The sequence below is a fragment of the Momordica charantia genome (assembly GCF_013281855.1).
Source record: "Momordica charantia cultivar OHB3-1 chromosome 6 unlocalized genomic scaffold, Mcharantia_2.0 BLBB01000006.1, whole genome shotgun sequence".
In the NCBI taxonomy this organism is placed as follows: domain Eukaryota; kingdom Viridiplantae; phylum Streptophyta; class Magnoliopsida; order Cucurbitales; family Cucurbitaceae; genus Momordica; species Momordica charantia.
The window spans coordinates 4,073,921-4,091,150 of NW_028275164.1; the positions used below are offsets into that span (position 1 = coordinate 4,073,921).

Here is a 17,230-nt window from a genome sequence, read left to right on the forward strand (position 1 = left end):
AATCTATATTTTTCTATGAAAATTATATCTTATTTTTTCGTTTAATTTTCTTTCACGGTAATTTTTATTTATCTATGTATTTATTTATTTTCTCTAAAAATTATATTTGAATATGATTTTCATCTCTAAATTTGTTCCATTATAATTTTTCTCTTTCTTTATAATTTATTTATTGTTTCTTTAACATATATTTTCCTCCCACTTTACTTTTTTTTTTCTCTTTTTGTCCTTAACTTTCTTTTCACTATTTTTTTAAAAATATTTTTATTTATCTCTCTAAAATTTATGTTACAAAAGTCTATTTACATTTTTCTAAACTTGTATTTTCATGTCTAGGAGATACAAAAATTTCCGCAGGGTGAGGCCCAAAAATAAGAAATGCATGTCCCGACCTCATGCCCGTTCCCGATTCTATTTTTTAAATTATTAATATATATTTATTACACTTTTTTTATACTTCAATTCTAAAAATAATTAAAAACAATTATAAAATCAATAGTTTTTGTGGAGAAGGTCTCTCGAATCGAAGAACGAGGTGGAACGGGGACTGAAAATTTTAGCATGAGGGGAGAGCATCTTCACTCGCAGTCACACCATTGTCATCCCTACTCTACATAGAATTTTCCTTTTCTAATATGTATTTTTAATTTTTTAACTTTTTAAAAACAGAAAACTAAAAATGGTTACCGGTTTTCTGTTTTTTAAAACAAAAAACAAAAGATAGTTATTAAATTTTTGTTTTTTAAAAATATAAAACCAAACACCAAAAATTAAAAAAAGAAAAATCACGAACAAAAAACAAAGATGGTTATTAAACAACTTATTTTTGAAGCCTAATTCAAGAATGATTGTTGGATTGGTTTGGTCGGCCTTTTGTAATTCATAGAGCCTTCTTCATTCTCCACGTATGCTGACACAGATTGAGGTGGGAAAATGACAATTCTTTGATCGTTTAGTTTCCTCCACTGCTTCAATCTCCATTATCTCGACGATCTCCAGAGCTTCGGTAAATATCATTCTCATTCTCATAAACCCTCGTTTCAGAATACTGTTAGGTTTGCCTTTCTCCCGATTTCACTATGCATTGGACTACACTGTGACTTCTGATGTTAATATTGTTCATCCATGGCCTCCCTGAAAATTTCCTTCCCTTTGGACTCTTTCGATTCTAAGAAGTTCGATTTTCCGGTCAAATCGGCTCTGCTGTCCGATATCTGCTCTGTTTTCTCCATCACTGGTTATATTCATCTCAATAAGTCCTGCATACTCTACTCCCTGGCTAGGGTTCACAAGCCCTCTAAGGTTTCTCAGGTTGAACCAGAGGCGTCGGACATTTACCAATCGAAATTTGTTGATGATGAAATTGGCGCCAGGAAGAAGTATGTCGGAAATAAGAAGCCATCGAAGCGGGCGCCAGGTTCGTATTTTAGTTTCAGTAGGAATTGTAGTGAGAAGGTTTTCGACAATATTATTTTTAACGGTGGCGAAATGGATGTCAATTACTCCACTATTTCGTCCGATTTGAGCTTAGAGGATTGCAATGCTATTTTGAGAAAGCTAGAGAAGTGTAATGATGGTAAAACACTGGTTTTCTTTGAATGGATGAGAAGAAATGGGAAATTAGAACACAATGTGACTGCCTATAATCTGGTTCTTCGAGTGTTGGGTAGGCAAGAGGATTGGGATGCTGCGGAGAAGCTAATTAGACAAGTTAGAGCTGATTTGGGTTCTCAGTTGGACTTTCAGATTTTTAACACTCTTATTTATGCTTGTTATAAATCGGGGCTCGTGGACCGGGGTGCTAAATGGTTCCGAATGATGTTGGAGTGCCGAGTACAGCCCAATGTTGCAACCTTTGGGATGCTTATGGGTCTCTGTCAGAAGGGCTGTAACGTTGAGGAGGCAGAGTTTGCCTTTAGTCAGATGAGGAGCTTCGGAATCGTCTGTGAAGCGATGTATGCATCTATGATTACTATATACGCGCGGTTGAGTTTGTATGATAAAGCAGAAGAGGTGATTCAACTAATGCAAGAAGATAAAGTAACACCCAATTTGGAGAATTGGCGTTGTGCCCCGAAAAATCGGTGGTGAAGCAGGAGTGTGATGATTCTTTTGAAGAAGGGCACGGTCGATTGGACAAGCGGTTCAAGCCGGATTTTCATTAGGTATTCGATCTGTTGTGATTCTATTTGGTTTCCTGCAATGAAAAATAAATTGTTCGTGGCCGTTGTTTTCATATTATTAATTTAGCGAACCGACTTTTTAATTTTAGCTTGCCATTTCCAGTTCATGCAACCATTTAACCATTTTAGGTCGTAATCAGACTACTTGAGTTGAATGTATATGAGGTTATTAGTAGTAGCTATTTTTGTATTCAGTTTATTTGTATTTGGATTTGGATGAGAAGTGAATAGTTACATAGTCCGAGGAGGCTTCCCGCTTCCACTTCTACTGGAAAATTTTTAGCTCCTCCATTGTATTATCACTGTGAAATGTTGATTGAGTAAGCAAGAACGAAATATTTGATGGTACTTTCTGAAGTAGAAGTTGTTTAATGAAATTGATTTGTTTTGAACTTTGACTGAGTTTATGGGATAGTAAATTAGTAATTATCGATTTTGGGACCTGACTCATTACCTGCAACTTATCTGCAGAACAATCCGTTTGATGAACCCAGTCCTCTTGGTTTGACGCTAAGGAAGAACCCGTCCCTGTTGGATCTAGTTCAAATGAAACTCTCACAGGGGAGTGCGTCCACAGCTGGAGCTTCAAACAGTGCAACTCTTGACTTTCTGGTTAAAAAAGAAATCAAGGATGCTACCATGCCAGGTACCGCTGAGAAACTAAAGGCTTCAAACTTCCCAGCTTCACTTTTAAAGATTGGACGTTGGGAGGTCTTTATTAAAATATTAGATACTTGTGTCCTATTCTTTGGCTTGTAAAGCATGTGTCAACTGACTCATTTTATGATGGCAGTACAAATCAAGGTACGAAAGGTGATTCAGTGGCAAAGTGTTACTATGCTAAGCATAAGCTTGTCTGGGAAATCCTTGAGGGTGGACTCAAAAGTAAAATAGAAATACAATGGTCAGATATCATGGCTTTAAAAGCAAATTGTCCTGATGATGGACCTGGTACACTAAATGTTGTGGTATTGACTCCATCATTATTATGGACATCAGTTTATGGAATTTCCCTTACTGCTACTTTGTGTTAATGATTTACTTACATGTTGGTGTGCTTGGTTAATGCAGATGTCTAGACGGCCTCTTTTCTTTATGGAGACCAACCCTCAACCAAGGAAGCACACTTTGTGGCAGGCAACAGCTGACTTTACGGATGGTAAGGTCAGCATGCATAGGTAAATCTTCAATTTCTCACTTTATTTTCTTCAGCGTTGGGATCCAAATTGTTAGGAAGCACTTCACTGTTTATAGTCTTAATATGATAAGGATGATGGTTGAGTTTGCAGGTTTAGAATTCATAATGCCGGATAATATCTGTACTGAAAGTGAAAATTTAGAAGTAGTTGTTTCTTATTTATCTTTATTTGAAGGTACATTCACATGTGTCTTCACGTTCCTAAATTTTGAATTTGAATTATTGCCCATTGTGGTTGACTTGGATGTACAGTTTTGGAATTTTCTTTTGGACTTTTTTCTCACCTCGTCAAAGACAGTGATGCCCAAACGTTTCTTGGTCTTTTCGTGTTGTGCTAGCTCATGTATGACCAATTCTCCTTAAATCTATACAAATTTTTATGTTAGCTATGAAGATTTTTCTGCATTACTCTTTGATATGGATATGTGAAATTTTCATGTGTGAAGACTGTTGCATCATAATTGCTTGGTCATGTTACATTGAAATGTTTTTTTCCTTCTTGATAAGAAAATTTACCTAATTTTATTCTCGAGCCTATTATTCAATGGATAAAATATGCATGAGAAGAATATTTTGTAATTTCTCCGGCATACCTTCACCTTAAGAGGATAGCTTGGTGTGTTCATTCTCACACCTGTCCTGTAATTTAGCTAGAACTGATATGTACATAATATTTATGTAAATTTGACCTGTGTGTTCAGGCAGCATTTTCTGCAATGTCCACAAAGGCTGCTAAACAAGCATTTTGAAAAGCTCGTCCAATGTGACTCGCACCTTAACTTCTTAAGCCAACAGCCGGAAATTGTGTTAGGCTCTCCATATTTTGAACCAAAAGCCTCTGTTTTTACTACGTTGGAGCAAGCCAGCATCCGTGGTTTGGAGCGAGCAGAGTCTGTACTTCGACTTCCTACTTTCCAGGGTCTTGCTTCACCATCTGTTGCATCATCATTGAAGATAGAACAGGCTTCTCCCTAGATGGTGTTCGAACCGTGCACCTTGGAGGTTCTTTCCCCCAGTTCAGGTACGATGGGCTAGCAAGTTGTTTTACACATGAAAAGTGATCAGCTTCATTAACTAGCTGCCATATATTTTATGGTAGAGGCAGAATATGATGAAGCCAAAGTTAATATATGCTTCTTCTTCTCTCCTTTTCTCTCTTTTCTATGCGATGGTGAAATTCGAGTTATTAGTCATATATATGGGTGCTGGGTATATTGTTATAGCATGCTGGATGCTTTCAAATTGTCAGGCTACCCACGACATGTCGATAAAATTATCCTTGAATTTTCAAAAGCATGTTCATGACCATACCATCCTAGACCTCTGTATTTGGTAAAATTATCTAGAATTCAAGAATATTACATTTGCAGTTTCCATTCTTACTGAAGCTTCTTTGGAGTATCCTCCAAATTTTCATAATTTCTTTGTTCCTTTTTCCCCTATTTTTTAAAGTAAATTGATGCTAGTTTGAGAATGTGTTTTGGAAGATTATGAAACCATATTTCTGTTCTATGTAGCTTGCTTCCCAAGGTTATCCTTTGATTGATCTCACCCATTACCTTTCTTGTGTTAGTGATGGATTGAAGAGAATAGAAGTACGAAAGTTACTTCTGAGCCAAGAAACTGGGAACAGATTATGGTTCCAGGGCTCCATCCATCTATGTCGATGAGTGACCTCGTAAACCATATCGGACATTATTACAGAACAAATGGCTTCCACAAATTTGCCGTTTGTTGATGGTGGTTCGGAATATCAAAACATGCTGGATGAAATTGCGCTTTACTTGCTCAACGACAATCAATCATCAGCAGCTTCTGATGAGGTAAAACTTATTTCGAGAGTCGATTCTCTCTGTTGCCTTTTGAAAGAACCTGCTGCAGTTCAAAGTTTTCAAACCAGTAGCAAAAGCTGTGTCGGAGGACCCGACCACAAAGAAGATGTTCAGCTTAAGAATGCTGCGGAGTTGAGGGATGACAAAAATATGGGAGGCCATATCAAGGTTCATCTTCACCCTGAGGAGGAAACAAAGGATGTCTCTGTAAGCAAACAAACACCAGCAGCTATATCAAGGAAAGATTCATTTGGGGATTTGCTGTTGCATCTTCCTCGAATTATGTCGCTCCCGAAGTTCTTGTTTAACATTTCAGATGGTGATGAAGGTCAAGATTAATTAGTTCAAGCTAATTTTAAGGTTCTTGCATCTTCTTGCTTGGAAAGTATGGGGATTCTGGAAACACAATCTCTACGTGTAAAATTTCTCTTATTAGGTTCATAGGCCACAGTTGACCACAAAACGCTTACATTGTACACAGAATGGGTTTGATTATACAGTAAAGGTCGAATGATAGCTCCTATTTTAACCTGTTGGTGCTCTCTGGACAATAATTTACAGAGAGCCTCGTCTGAATTCAAAATTACATGCAACTTAAAACTGACTTAAAATTACAAATGATATATTGATTACTTCTCCTAAGAAGTTCTTATGTCTCGCGCTCTCTCGTGATTCAATACTAGTAATAATCAATGTTATTATTCAAACTCATTCTTTTACAAGCTAAGATTTTCACAATGTGCCAAAATCAGATTGCATTCTGAGAAGTACGAACTTAACATATCCAAATACTTCCGAACGCTTCTTCAAGTGCACGCTTCCTGCTGAACTCTACGCTCCACCCGCCAGCCCTTCCACCTCGCTCCGCTCTGAGCCTCAACATTTCCTCATCGTCAAGCCCATAGCCCTGCATGTCAGGACCACCACCCAGAGGCACAGGTTGGCCTGTGGGTCGTGGCTGCCCTCCAGCAAATGTAGGTGCGTATTGACCTTGTGCACCTGTGGCTATTCCTGCTTGAAAACTTTGGTCCGCACCCTGCAACGACAATTAATTTAAAATTATACGAACAGTTCGGTCCTTCTGTCCCAAGTCTTTCTCAAAGAAACATCAAGTGTCATGTTATAATCTTCTGTTAACTTTTTATCTCTTTGGATGCCAAATACAAGAGTTCACGACTCAAAGGATTGGGTCTGGGGAAGTGTTACTTATAAAAGCATATTGACACCAACTACCTTGGATTAATGATGCAAAAAATTGAGCTTGATTAACCATGGTAAGTCAGATGATACTTTACAATATTTCGACTAGAATGGATTCAGAAGACAATGCAAAATTCTTCATTTTATGGGGAAGCATTATTAAAAATGCTGTTGAGCAATGGAAAAATGGATAAGAACAATGACAGAAAAAGTATGAGCAATTATAATGAGGAAAAACGTGCTCACCCCATCATTATCTGCTTGTGCAGGAATTCCCTTGCTTGCTGCAAGGGCTGCAGCATATTCTTCAGCCTATCAAGTAGTTTAACAAGTGTCATTAAACTTTCAGTGAACTGTTAACCATAACTAAGGAGTTCAAGGGGCAGTTATGTCTGAAGCAAAAATAAAAATAGTGTTTAAGCGCCAAAATTCCCAATTTGGGGCTAAAGGATAAGAAATTAACAGTTTATACATTAGGAGGAATACTCCAGGTACCTTGCGAGCTCGGTTGATCATTATTTGTTCAGCATTTTCTTCTTGATACCTAGCAATTTTTGCTTCGATGGCTTGAACATCTATGCCTTCAATCAAGTTAAAAGCTGCAAAATAAAGTTTTCTAATCAACTTTTTATTCTAGCTAAAGAAATTCAGTAACAATACCAAAAGGACGTACTCATGTCCTCCACTTCTTCCAGATAATCATTGTACTCTCTCAGGGATGAGAAATCATCTTCTCTCTTGTTGAATCTATAAAATAGGAATACCAACAACACTACAGACGTTTAATAAATTTTCAAGTAGAACACCAAGATCAATAAGCAAACTCACTAATCCAAGAGCGAAAAGCAACTCAATAATCTCAGAACAAGAAGCAATTCAATGACATGTACACGATAAAAATAATCAATTCAATCATTAATTAAAACTTTTATCCAATGAATCAACAGTAGGAGAATATCTATCTTTTTCCCACTCACATTAGATGGAGGTTTGAGCCCTTAAAATAGGACTTTTTGTTCGCCAGAAAACCAATGTAATTATTGAAAACTAAATGCCTATTGGTTCTTTTTATTTCACTCTGTAGAAGCATCTGAAGACGTGTAAACCTTTGCAACCCCCAACTTCAGACACACACTTCATTCATAGATGACAATTGTATGATAATGGCAGTAACATGTTGCTACAGTATGCACACATGGTTTTAAAAAACGTGAAGAGTGGGAAGGACAAGTGAGAGAAACAGAGTCTTACATGCTAGCAATCCTCTTCCGGATAGCGATTTCCTTACTATGAGAATTACTACTGGAGACTACCATTATTGTTGCTTTTCAGCTTTTTTTCTCTTTCCCTTTCTATAATTCACTCGCTTGTAAGGTCAAACCTGCAAAAAAGACCAACAAATTGATGTGGCTTTCAAGACACTAAACCCAAATGTGTAATACTGGCATTGTGCACAAATGGTTTTCGAGAAATACTGAAGATTGATATTCTTTCATGCGCAGATTCTAAAGCACATCCACCAGAGGAGACCAGTACAATATTGCAGAGAAAGAGATGCCCATGGTATATTATGATCTTTAAACAACTGATAGACAGGCAAGTACGTTTGGCAGCTTGGAAACGAACCAGTAATCTGATAGAACCCGAGAAACTAACAATATACTGAAATATAAAAGATAGAATAACTATGTCATCTACCAAGTAATTCGAGGTACTTCAACCCTCCCCTTATTCTTACTCAACCCTAAAACATACTAACTAATTATCTACTTTCATCCTTTCTCCCTCACCTTATTTACAACCAAACTCTCTATCCCAATTAGTAATATACCTTACTACTCTAATAATATCCCCAACTTATCCTAACAATAATCCTATCATAATCTCATCGGAGAACTGATAGGACAGAAGGGGAGCAAGAGCTAAAGGTGTTGTCGACCGGGATTAAATGGATCCAAGAGGGTCTAAAATCGATGGTCAGCCCAACTACTCTAATAATATCCCCAACTTATCCTAACAATAATCCTATCATAATCTCATCGGAGAACTGATAGGACAGAAGGGGAGCAAGAGCTAAAGGTGTTGTCGACCGGGATTAAATGGGTCCAAGAGGGTCTAAAATCGATGGTCAACCCAACTACTCTAATAATATCCCCAACTTATCCTAACAATAATGCTATCATAATCTCATCGGAGAACTGATAGGACAGAAGGGGAGCAAGAGCTAAAGGTGTTGTCGACCGGGATTAAATGGGTCCAAGAGGGTCTAAAATCGATGGTCAACCCAACTACTCTAATAATATCCCCAACTTATCCTAACAATAATCCTATCATAATCTCATCGGAGAACTGATAGGACAGAAGGGGAGCAAGAGCTAAAGGTGTTGTCGACCGGGATTAAATGGGTCCAAGAGGGTCTAAAATCGATGGTCAACCCAACCCAAAAATTTCGGGTTGGGTCGGGGTGGTTGTCGGGTTATTCCGTTTCTTTTCTCCCATAACAAAAGTGTTCATGTAGAAGAATCAAAATCTCACAAATGAAAGGCTGTTTCTATTTTATACAACTATCTCACAGAAATATAAAACAAAGAACTAAAGTGCTGACCCTGCGACGGCGACGGCGACGGCAGACTGCAATGACGACGGTGGCCTGCGACAGGAGAGGCGGGCGGGGACGGAAGTTGCAGTGGGCGGCAACGGAAGCTGTAACCGGCAGCGACGGGAGCTACAAAGGCCGGCGGCGACGGAGAGCTTGAGTGAGGGAAGAAAACAGAGGAGGTAACGGTGGAGAGAGGCTTGAGAGAGGTTGAGTGAGAGTGAAATTCAAAAAATCAAAAAGGAAAAAGCCCTAACCTAAAATTAAGGGTTAGGATTAAAAGTAATGGAGGGTTGAGATTTAAGATAAAAAAACTGTTATATATTTATAATTTAAAATATATAAATTATCATATATTTATAATTAAATTATATATATATATGTACACACTGGACTGGGTTGGGTTGAACCGAAAATTTTAGAGTCGAATCTGAGACCCGATCCGGTCGAGTTGGACGTTCCACAACCCAACCCGAACCAGAGGTTAATTGAACCCAACCCAACCCATATCTTGGTAACAACTTTATAAAAATTGCTACTTTATAGTTTATGAATTTTTCTTTTAAATCTCTTATGAATTTAAATATTCGTGTTTGAATATGAGAATACCGGAGTGGAAGTAGGGTACGTTCTTGAATTTTTTTTGAAATTTAAAAGACAACAAAATATAAAACAAGGAAAAATATTAGATTTTACCTTTAAATATTCAATGAGACAACACCACTTGATCTTCCTTAAACACCACTTGATCCGAATTGTGGGAGCAAATGATTGAGATAGTAAGAGAGTTGAGAGATTTCAAGCCCCTTTAGGTCAGTTTACTGTTATATTTATAGGGAGGGGGAAATATAACACCATTAGATATCTTATATTTTTTAATATATGATATTTTCTCATGAATCTAGAGGAAATCCCAAAGCAATAAAAATATTTTTTACATTTTAATTAATAATAAAAAAAATTTATTCAATCATTTAACAATTAATTAATTTAATTATTAATTAAATAAAATAAATAATTAACAATTAATTATTTAACTTTTAATTAAATATCACATATCTAATAAAATTATATATTTGAACCATATTGAAATAGTTCAAACCATATTAATTATTTGAATCTTATTTAGATATTTATCTCATAACTATAGTTAAATTATTGAAACTTTATTAAAAAATAAACTATATATACAATGAAATTTTCATAAACAATTTAGAAATTGAGTGTAACATAAATTATACATAATTGAAATCACACCAATTCCGTACTATAATTTGACAACAGTTTCCTATAAACAAGAATAATTGCACGATATCAACTAAAAGACACTAATTATTTTTCTGGTCACTTATAGCATAACTTGATAATAAATATTAAATAGCGAAGAAAAATTCGTTAATTTAGGATTCGTTTGATAACCCTTTGATTTTTAGTTTTTTAAAAACAGGCTGTTTATAATTTATACAATTTTCTATTTTTTGTTTTTCGAATATCATTTTAAAATTCTGTGTAAATTAAAAAAAAATTTCAAAAACAGATTTATGTTTTTAAAATCTGATTTTTTCTGGTAATACTCTGCTTTTTTTTTTCCTCTTCATATTTATCTCTCAAAATTTTATTTATCGTTCTAATTTTTTTATTTCTAAAGTTCACTCTATAAAATTTGTTTTTATCTCTAAAATTTTTATATTTTGAATATTTATTATTATTTGTCTCTCTCCAAATTTTTCTATAATATTTTTTTTCTAGCCAATCAGCTTTTTAAAAAAAATTTAATATTTATAAAATTTCTTCTCTTCATAATCTATTTTTTCCTCTCTAACATTATATATTATTTTTTTTTCAATTTTCTTTCACGATAACTTTTATTTATCTTTGTATTTATTTATTTTCTCTAAAAATTATATTTGAATATTGTTTTCATCTCTAAATTTGTTTCCAATAAAATTTTTCTATTTCTTTATAATTTATTTATTTTTTCTTTAACATATTTTTTCCTTTCGACTTTACTTTTTTTTTTCTATTTACCTTTTTTTTTCTAAATCTTTTTATTTATCTGTCTAAAATTTATCTTACAAAAGTCTATTTACATATCTCCAAACTTGTATTTTCATGTCCCTACATTAGGGGATGACAAAAATTTCCGCAGGGTCGGGTCCAAAAATAGGAATGCATGTCCCGACCTCGTCCCCGTTCCTGATTCTATTTTTTAAATAATTAATATATATTTATTATACTTTTTTATACTTCAATTCTAAAAATAATTATAAAACCGATCATTTTTTTCGAGAACGTCTCTCGGACCGAAGAACGAAATGGAGCGGGGACTAAAAATTTTTACGAGCACGAGAATGGGGAGAGCATCTTCACTCGCACTCACACCATTGTCATCCCTACTCTACATAGAATTTTCCTTATCTAATATGTATTTTCAATTTTCTAACATTTTAGAAATACAAAACTAAAAATGGTTACCATGTTTGGGTTTCCGTTTTTTAAAAAACAAAAAATAAAAAATTATATGTATTTATTTATTTTCTCTAAAAATTATATTTGAATATGATTTTCATCTCTAAATTTGTTTCCATTATAATTTTTCTCTTTCTTTATAATTTATTTATTGTTTCTTTAACATATATTTTCCTCCCGACTTTACTTTTTTTTTTTCTCTTTTTGTCCTTAACTTTCTTTTCACTATTTCTTTAAAAATATTTTTATTTATCTCTCTAAAATTTATGTTACAAAAGTCTATTTACATTTTTCTAAACTTGTATTTTCATGTCTAGGAGATACAAAAATTTCCGCAGGGTGAGGCCCAAAAATAAGAAATGCATGTCCCGACCTCATGCCCGTTCCCGATTCTATTTTTTAAATTATTAATATATATTTATTACACTTTTTTTATACTTCAATTCTAAAAATAATTAAAAACAATTATAAAATCAATAGTTTTTGTGGAGAAGGTCTCTCGAATCGAAGAACGAGGTGGAACGGGGACTGAAAATTTTAGCACGGGGGGAGAGCATCTTCACTCGCAGTCACACCATTGTCATCCCTACCCTAGATAGAATTTTCCTTTTCTAATATGTATTTTTAATTTTTTAACTTTTAAAAACAGAAAACTAAAAATGGTTACCGGTTTTCTGTTTTTTAAAACAAAAAACAAAAGATAGTTATTAAATTTTTGTTTTTTAAAAATATAAAACCAAACACCAAAAATTAAAAAAAGAAAAATCACGAACAAAAAACAAAGATGGTTATTAAACAACTTATTTTTGAAGCCTAATTCAAGAATGATTGTTGGATTGGTTTGGTCGGCCTTTTGTAATTCATAGAGCCTTCTTCATTCTCCACGTATGCTGACACAGATTGAGGTGGGAAAATGACAATTCTTTGATCGTTTAGTTTCCTCCACTGCTTCAATCTCCATTATCTCGACGATCTCCAGAGCTTCGGTAAATATCATTCTCATTCTCATAAACCCTCGTTTCAGAATACTGTTAGGTTTGCCTTTCTCCCGATTTCACTATGCATTGGACTACACTGTGACTTCTGATGTTAATATTGTTCATCCATGGCCTCCCTGAAAATTTCCTTCCCTTTGGACTCTTTCGATTCTAAGAAGTTCGATTTTCCGGTCAAATCGGCTCTGCTGTCCGATATCTGCTCTGTTTTCTCCATCACTGGTTATATTCATCTCAATAAGTCCTGCATACTCTACTCCCTGGCTAGGGTTCACAAGCCCTCTAAGGTTTCTCAGGTTGAACCAGAGGCGTCGGACATTTACCAATCGAAATTTGTTGATGATGAAATTGGCGCCAGGAAGAAGTATGTCGGAAATAAGAAGCCATCGAAGCGGGCGCCAGGTTCGTATTTTAGTTTCAGTAGGAATTGTAGTGAGAAGGTTTTCGACAATATTATTTTTAACGGTGGCGAAATGGATGTCAATTACTCCACTATTTCGTCCGATTTGAGCTTAGAGGATTGCAATGCTATTTTGAGAAAGCTAGAGAAGTGTAATGATGGTAAAACACTGGTTTTCTTTGAATGGATGAGAAGAAATGGGAAATTAGAACACAATGTGACTGCCTATAATCTGGTTCTTCGAGTGTTGGGTAGGCAAGAGGATTGGGATGCTGCGGAGAAGCTAATTAGACAAGTTAGAGCTGATTTGGGTTCTCAGTTGGACTTTCAGATTTTTAACACTCTTATTTATGCTTGTTATAAATCGGGGCTCGTGGACCGGGGTGCTAAATGGTTCCGAATGATGTTGGAGTGCCGAGTACAGCCCAATGTTGCAACCTTTGGGATGCTTATGGGTCTCTGTCAGAAGGGCTGTAACGTTGAGGAGGCAGAGTTTGCCTTTAGTCAGATGAGGAGCTTCGGAATTGTCTGTGAAGCGACGTATGCATCTATGATTACTATATACGCGCGGTTGAGTTTGTATGATAAAGCAGAAGAGGTGATTCAACTAATGCAAGAAGATAAAGTAACACCCAATTTGGAGAATTGGTTGGTGATGCTTAACACTTACTGTCAGCAAGGAAAATTGGAGGATGCTGAACTTGTATTTGCCTCAATGGAAGAAGCCGGATTTTCCTCCAATATCATTGCATATAATACCTTAATTACTGGGTACGGAAAGGTGTCAAATATGGATGCTGCTGAACGCCTATTCTTGGGCATCAAGAACTCTGGAGCAGAACCCGATGAAACGACTTACCGCTCCATGATTGAAGGTTGGGGTCGAGCTGGTAATTATGAAATGGCAGAATGGTACTATAAGGAGCTCAAGCGGAAAGGATATATGCCAAACACCTCTAACTTGTTCACCCTGATAAACTTGCAAGCCAAACATGAGGATGAAGCAGGTGCACTTGAAACTCTTGATGATATGCTAAAGATTGGATGCCGGCCTTCTTCCATTGTTGGAAATGTTTTGCAAGCATATGAAAAAGCTAGAAGAATAAAAAGTGTGCCTCTCCTGTTGACTGGGTCGTTCTATTGTAAAGTTCTGTCCAGCCAGACATCTTGCTCGATTCTGGTAATGGCTTATATGAAGCACTGTTTAGTGGATGACGCTTTAAAAATTTTGAGGGAAAAAGAGTGGAATGATCATAATTTTGAGGAGAATTTGTACCATTTGCTAATTTGCTCATGTAAAGAGTTGGGCCAGCTCGAGAATGCTATTAAGATTTACACTCAACTGCCTAAACGTGAAAATAAACCGAACTTGCACATTACGTGCACAATGATTGACATTTACAGCATCATGGGTAAATTCTCAGAGGGGGAGAAGCTTTATCTAAGCCTGAGATCATCAGACATTCCACTGGATTTGATTGCCTTCAATGTTGTTGTGAGAATGTATGTTAAAGCTGGGTCATTGGAAGATGCATGCTTGGTTCTTGACTTGATGGACCAGCAGCAAGACATTGTTCCAGACGTTTATCTGTTGCGGGACATGCTTCGTATTTATCAACGATGTGGCATGGTGGATAAGCTAGCAGATCTGTACTATAGGATTCTGAAAAGTGGAGTGTCTTGGGATCAGGAAATGTATAATTGTGTCATAAACTGCTGCTCCCGCGCTCTGCCTGTTGATGAGCTTTCCAGGCTTTTTGATGAAATGCTCCATCGTGGTTTCGCTCCAAATACTGTGACCTTGAACGTCATGCTTGACGTTTATGGGAAATCCAAGCTTTTCACCAAGGCTAGAAATCTGTTCGGGCTGGCTCAAAAAAGAGGCTTGGTTGATGTAATATCGTATAATACAATGATATCTGCTTATGGAAAGAATAAGGACTTCAAAAACATGTCATCTACAGTTCAAAAAATGAAATTTAATGGCTTTTCAGTTTCCCTTGAAGCATACAACTGTATGTTGGATGCTTATGGAAAAGAATGCCAAATGGAGAGCTTCAGGAGTGTCTTACAGCGAATGAAGGAATCATGTGCTGAACGTGACCGCTACACGTATAACATCATGATCAACATCTACGGAGAACAGGGATGGATTGATGAAGTTGCGGAAGTGCTAACAGAACTGAGAGAATGTGGACTTGAACCTGATCTGTACAGCTACAACACATTGATCAAGGCATATGGAATTGCGGGAATGGTCGAAGAAGCCGTTCTGTTGGTGAAGGAAATGAGAGAAAAGAGAATCGAACCCGATAGGATAACTTACATTAACATGATCAAAGCACTACAAAGAAACGATCAATTCTTAGAGGCAATCAAGTGGTCCTTGTGGATGAAGCAGATGAAATATTGAAGTTCAAAAATGCCAAAACACAATGAAACAGGTGTTTGCCCTCAAGTCCATCAGCCCCCAGATACAGGCGATATTCCTGTCTCTACTTCTGTTCAATTGTATACAGGTAACTTTTGTCATTCCCATTAATGCCATGTTTATCCTATGAAATGTTATCTGTTTTCCAGCAGTATATCCAAGGAAGTTGGGTTACTTATTTCTCAAATATTCCTTACTATTAACCAACTATCCGATGGGCGGTTTCGCCAGAATACTAGAATAGGCTGTAATGAATTAGTAGAACGTTGATGTAAACTGTTCAGCTTAGTTGAGATGTCCGCTGAAATGAAAACCGACACGTTTCATTTGATACATAGGATCAAAGAAGAAAGAAAGAGCAAAATACATAACAATACTGAAAAGAACAGAATGTTCTTATTGTTGCCCTGATTATTTACATCCCTTTTCCTTTTGTCTGTTGTCTGTAGGGAACACCAAAGACTGTTTGGTTTCTGAGAAAATCCATGATTCCCTGACCACAGTGCTGCCTTCAAGATGTCTATTGATAAAGATATTAGAATCATAAACCATCATAAGCTGAAGCATGGATTTGTTGGAAGGCATGCTTCAAGGGCAACAGAGAAACAAATAGGTTTATATTGTTTATATGTCTCAATAATTGTCATTATTTTGCTAAAATATACCTTAAAAAAAGTGTATATGTATATTTTTCTCCCCTGATTTTTATTTGGAAATAAAATTAGCAGTTAGCACTAGCAATATATACTTCTGCTTTGGTTCACAACTCACATAACAAAATATAAGAACTGAACATTACAATGAGTGATTGTTTAGCTCATAATATTTAATACTTCGAATTTATTTCTTAAAAAATGTGTCATACGACAATATCATCATAAACTTAAAAATTGCAGCGTCTTTGACCTGAATATCTTACTTGAGAAAGATCTGTTTTTTTTTTTTTGGTTAAATGCTCTGCCTTTCCTGATCTTGTTTCTCATTGCTTTAGCAAGTCTGGGATTTTCCAGACAAAATTGCCTTCAAAGCTGCAAAATACTGCTCTCTTTGCTGTTCACATTTATTATATAATAAAGGTACAAATTATCCTATAGAAAAAGGGTACAAATGATATGATAGATTAATAGATTTGAACTCACTTCTCTTTCACACCAATATATTTAGCGGCTTTGAATTCCAAAACTCAACGCTTATTTTAATTTTTGTAAGAAATTGAATCTACACCAAAAATTCAATCTGATCAGAAGTGTTGAAAATAATTGGTTGACTTATAATTTCTTTTTTAAATAATGATTCTTATCCTGGTAATTTGGTTGCAATCTTTTGAAAATTAGTTGGGTTCAATTATTATTTTAGTCACAGCAGCTTACTGTTTTTCAACATTATATTTCTATACTTTCATTTCTTTAATTCTAGTCCTTGCCATTAATAACAGTGCTTGCTTCAAATTTTCTGTATATACAACCATACAACATATCGATTACAAACTTTATTATAATTTGTCAACATGATCATAGTTCAACAGTGATTGTCATGTATTTCTTCTCTCGAAGTCGGAGGTTCGATCTCTCATATCTCCAAATTGATGTACTCAAACAAAAAAGGGAAAAAAACTTTATTATAATTTGGTTGGATAATTAATCTCTGAAAACTAAAGGTGTTTCCATTTTCAATTTGTTCTAAAACATAGATAAAAATGTTGTTTTTATCATACTTGAATTAATGGATGTTGGGTTGATGCAATTAATTTTTCTGGACTAAAAATGACAAAACAGAAACAAAAAAATAACGAGTATTAAATTAACGACACCAGAAGTTCAGAACATCACAAATTGGACCAAATTTTGAGTGTTGAACGTCAGGTTAGAGGATGTAAAAGTAGAAAAAGTTTTGACTTTATCCAAACGAGCACACACATCAACTTGC

At 35.5% G+C, this 17,230-nt stretch overlaps 2 protein-coding genes and 1 pseudogene across 3 annotated transcripts; 2 read left to right on the forward strand and 1 right to left on the reverse strand.

Moving 5' to 3' along the window:
• Nucleotides 1-1,125: 1,125 nt before the first annotated feature.
• Nucleotides 1,126-5,736, forward strand: LOC111007119 (uncharacterized; annotated as a pseudogene).
• A 78-nt stretch (nt 5,737-5,814) lies between these two features.
• Nucleotides 5,815-9,235, reverse strand: LOC111007118 (uncharacterized). 2 transcript variants are annotated; one of them, XM_022279317.2, is made up of 6 exons: nt 9,019-9,235; nt 7,665-7,794; nt 7,087-7,160; nt 6,909-7,012; nt 6,660-6,725; nt 5,815-6,249 (listed from the first exon to the last, which is right to left on the reverse strand). In XM_022279317.2, exons 2-6 carry the CDS (start codon nt 7,727-7,729, stop codon nt 5,989-5,991), a joined length of 570 nt encoding a protein of 189 aa, XP_022135009.2. In that variant the 5' UTR covers nt 7,730-7,794; nt 9,019-9,235; the 3' UTR covers nt 5,815-5,988. The 2 variants fall into 2 exon arrangements, with proteins under 2 accessions (XP_022135009.2, XP_022135010.2); XM_022279318.2 differs by lacking the exon at nt 9,019-9,235 and adding an exon at nt 7,889-8,838.
• A 3,085-nt stretch (nt 9,236-12,320) lies between these two features.
• LOC111007115 (Tetratricopeptide repeat (TPR)-like superfamily protein) lies at nt 12,321-16,041 on the forward strand. The gene is made up of 2 exons (XM_088126052.1): nt 12,321-15,392; nt 15,754-16,041. The coding sequence occupies exon 1, from the start codon at nt 12,584-12,586 to the stop codon at nt 15,284-15,286; it is 2,703 nt and encodes a 900-aa protein (XP_087982178.1). The 5' UTR covers nt 12,321-12,583; the 3' UTR covers nt 15,287-15,392; nt 15,754-16,041.
• The last annotated feature ends 1,189 nt before the right edge of the window (nt 16,042-17,230 follow it).